Source organism: Orycteropus afer, unplaced genomic scaffold, assembly GCF_000298275.1.
Source record: "Orycteropus afer afer isolate SDZICR_OR568_19922 unplaced genomic scaffold, OryAfe1.0 scaffold00258, whole genome shotgun sequence".
NCBI lineage: Eukaryota > Metazoa > Chordata > Mammalia > Tubulidentata > Orycteropodidae > Orycteropus > Orycteropus afer.
This window is the reverse complement of record NW_006921845.1, coordinates 40807-44674: the sequence shown is the minus strand read 5'-3', so window position 1 is coordinate 44674 and position 3868 is coordinate 40807. Positions and strand designations below refer to the sequence as shown.

Here is a 3868-nt window from a genome sequence, read left to right as displayed (position 1 = left end):
CATCAAGTCAGACCCGACTCATACCAACCCCTCCTTGGGTTTCCAAGGCGGTATCACTACGGAAGTAAATTGCCCAATCTTCCTTCCGAGGTTGGGCAATTTACTTGAGCATCTTACGTGAACTTTTTTTTTTTCCTAGTTATATACTCCCAGTTGTTTGAGCTATTTTTCAAAAGACAAAGTTTCTAAATACGTTTTCTGAAACTGCCCAGTTTATCTATATTTCACATATTGTATCCCAGCTGAACATAGTAATCCAATTTTTATTAAGTAGGACTATGAATTTTTGTTTTATAGAATATGGTTGTTTTCTTTGCAAATGTCAACAAAAGACATATAAGACTTTGTAAAAATCTCCATCACACTATTGATGAGAATTGCACTTAGACTGAAATCCATAACTCTATGTTGCATGTGCTCTACTAATCCATGTCTCTGTAATCTTTAACTTCTGTAGCAAACACATATAGAATAGATAATTACAAAAATTGGCCAGCCTAGAAGACATGTAATGTTTGTCTTCCAAAACCCTTCATATATCTGGATAATATGCATAGTCCTCTGACCTCCAGCACTTCATCCATGAAGTCAAATTAAAATAGAGATGTAGATTGCCCCATCGTCTTTCTGCAGAGTGGTTGGTGGGTTTGATCCACCAACCTTCTGGTTAGCAGTCAAATGTCTTAGGCATCAAGCCATCAGAACTCCTTAAGCATGATCTACATCTCCCCCGCCACAGGGGGTGGAATACGTGACCTAAATGTAGATCATTGTATTACTTCCCTGTGATTGTTAAATTAGGAACTATAGAACACAATACCTCACTCTTGGTGAAACTGCCGAGATATAAGCATAGGATCAGCCTGCAGTTAGGTCCCTGCCTTGTGGTCTATGTGAAGGAAGCTTGGAAAAGAACTACAAAGTCTTAAGATGAAAAGGTCTTGTTAGCTATCCAAACCTTCAGCTATTTTTAGTTAGAATGTTAGTAAGTAAAACAACTTAGACTAATACAAGTATTTCCACAGGTTTATGTCCACAATTTTATATTAATTATAAAAGGTATTTACTACTTGTCCTTAGGAGCTCTGGTAGCATAGTGCCTAAGGCACTTGACTGCTAACCAGTAGGTTGGCGGTTCAAACCCACCAGCCACTCCTCAGAAGGAAGGTTGGGCAATCTACTTCCATATGATACTGCCTCAGAAACCTAAGGAGGGGTCGTTATGAGTCGGGTCCGACTTGATGGCACATAACAACAACAATACTTGTCCTTATTCAGAGTCAAATAGAAATGTGATTATATGCCTTTTTAATATGTGACATTAATGATTACATATTGAATATAAGAACAGAAGAAACAAGTCCTGAGGGAAAAAATAATAATAACATTCCTTCTGACTGACCAAAAAAATTCACAAATTTGTGTTTTCTCAAAAACATTTGTAAAATATCTTAATTATAAGATTCTTGAAGTGTATGATTCCTCTTGTGGTGAACCGTAATCATTGGATCTTCCAGGGACACAGGAGAGGCTCAAGAGATCTCCAGAATATTAATCTATTTTGATAAAGGAAAAAAATAAGGATCTCCACAGAATTATTATCTCCCCTCCACACACATGCATACATATGTACATGCACTCAAACACACACACTCACATACACAGAGTGAACTTCTTTTCTTTTCTTTTTTAGAACCTGTTGTGAGGAAAATGGAGCTTAGAAATTATTCCTCAGTAACTGAGTTCATCCTCACTGGGCTAACAGAACATCCTGAACTCCAGCTACCTCTCTTCCTCCTCCTCTTAGGAATCTATGTGGTCACTGTGGTGGGGAACCTGGGCATGATCACACTGATTAGATTTAGTTCTCACCTTCACACACCCATGTATTATTTCCTCAGCAGTTTGTCCTTCATTGATTTTTGCCATTCCACTGTCACTACCCCAAAAATGCTGGGGAACTTTGTGACAGAGAAGAACATCATCTCCTACCCTGAATGCATGACTCAGCTCTATTTTTTCCTTGTTTTTGCTATTGCAGAGTGTCACATGCTGGGTGTAATGGCATATGATCGCTATGTTGCCATCTGTAACCCATTGCTTTATAACGCTATATGTCTTATCAAATCTGCTTCTGGCTTATAGCAAGAGTTTATATTTTGGGTATTATTGGGTCTACAATTCATACAGGCTTTATGGGGAAACTCTTTTTCTGCAAGACCAATGTAGTTAACCATTACTTCTGTGATCTCTTTCCACTCCTGAAGCTAATCCTGCTCCAGCATTTATATCAATGAGTTATTAGTTGTGGGACTGAGTGCATTTAACATAATAACTCCTGCCTTAATCATTATTGCTTCTTACATCTTCATCATTAGCAGCATTCTCCACATTCACTCCACTGAGGGCAGATCCAAAGTCTTTAGCACTTGCAGCTCTCACATCTTGGCTGTAACAATATTTTATGGTTCTGCAGTGTTTGTGTACCTGCAGCCATCTAATGTCAGCTCCATGAACGAAGGCAAAGTGTCATCTGTGTTTTATACTACTGTCGTGCCAATGCTGAACCCCATGATCTACAGTCTGAGGAATAAGGATGTCAAATATGCTCTGAAAAAAATTCTAGAAAGTAGAGCTCATGAATAGAATCAATGCTATAATGTCCTACTAGATTCAAATCTTTAGTTTGCTGATATATATAATTCAGTTAATTCTTGAAGTTTGTGGGTTCATTGACACTTCTTTCACCTATATAACACATGGCTAAAATTCCTTTTCAAGCTACACCTTCCTTCAAGCCTATATATTACATTAAATATATAGAGAGAAACACAGAGAATAAAATCCAAGACCCTTTAGAACGACAGGAAATATAGTTTCACTTTTTGATAATATAAATAAAAAAGAACAATGATGATGATGATAATGATGATGCAAGTAATATACATTATTGAGATTTAAAAAAATGTCAAACTCTATTCCAAACACCTTAAGTGCATCACTTTATTTAATATTTACAGTATTCCTCCAGAGTAAGTACTAGTAGTATTCCGCTTTTAAAGATGAAGAAATCGAATCTTACAGAGTTTTTATAACATGTCCAGAGTCTCAGAAAATAACCAATTAACTCTCAAAACAAACCTGAGAAATTTGACTCCAAGTTCCATGATTTTACCTAAAGTGACACTTAAAGGTAACTGCAGGAGGTCTATGGGCACCCCAAGAATTCTGCACACACCAGGTATGACTAATTCCCTATATGATTGTGTTGTTGTCCTCTGAATATAGTCCATTACAATTTCACCTTTTTTGACATAATCAAAATAATCAAAATCCTTCAGATCTGTGTGAGCAAAGCAAAATGGAGCATAACTAGAAACTTCTTCATTATGGTGACTCCAGTTATTGTACATGGTATCAACTATTTGTTTAAGAGCAGCCCCTCAAAATTATTTTATCTTGATACCATTAATGATATGGTTCTTTATGATTCAATTTCTCACAAAAGCTAAAAATCAGGCTACGTTGTATCACTTCCATGTTGATTGTTTTGTTTTGCCTCATAATCTTAAAACAGTCACTTTTCATGTAAATTTTACCTTGAAAACCTTTTCTTCTCTCTCCTCATTTTATTGCTTTTCTGCTTCAGGGTATTAACATCTTCTAATTGTGACATTACATGATAATTTAAACACTCAATTGCCTTACGTTTCTCTCCAGTTCAAATTCATCCTACTCATTACTGACAGATCAACATTCTTTGTGTGATTTTCTGTGCTCCTCATCTATTTATCTGATGTAACAACTGGAATAATTTACCAGTTATAGGACAGAAATAAATAATGCCTTTACCATTGGACAAGAAAAT

The 3868-nt window shown here is 36.2% G+C and overlaps 1 protein-coding gene across 1 annotated transcript; it reads left to right on the top strand.

The window, feature by feature from the left end:
• The first annotated feature begins 1710 nt into the window (after window positions 1–1710).
• On the top strand, window positions 1711–2646 carry LOC103204747. Its single transcript, XM_007949950.2, is given in 3 exon segments — window positions 1711–2110; window positions 2113–2273; window positions 2275–2646. Coding segments are annotated over 3 exon segments (933 nt in total).
• The last annotated feature ends 1222 nt before the right edge of the window (window positions 2647–3868 follow it).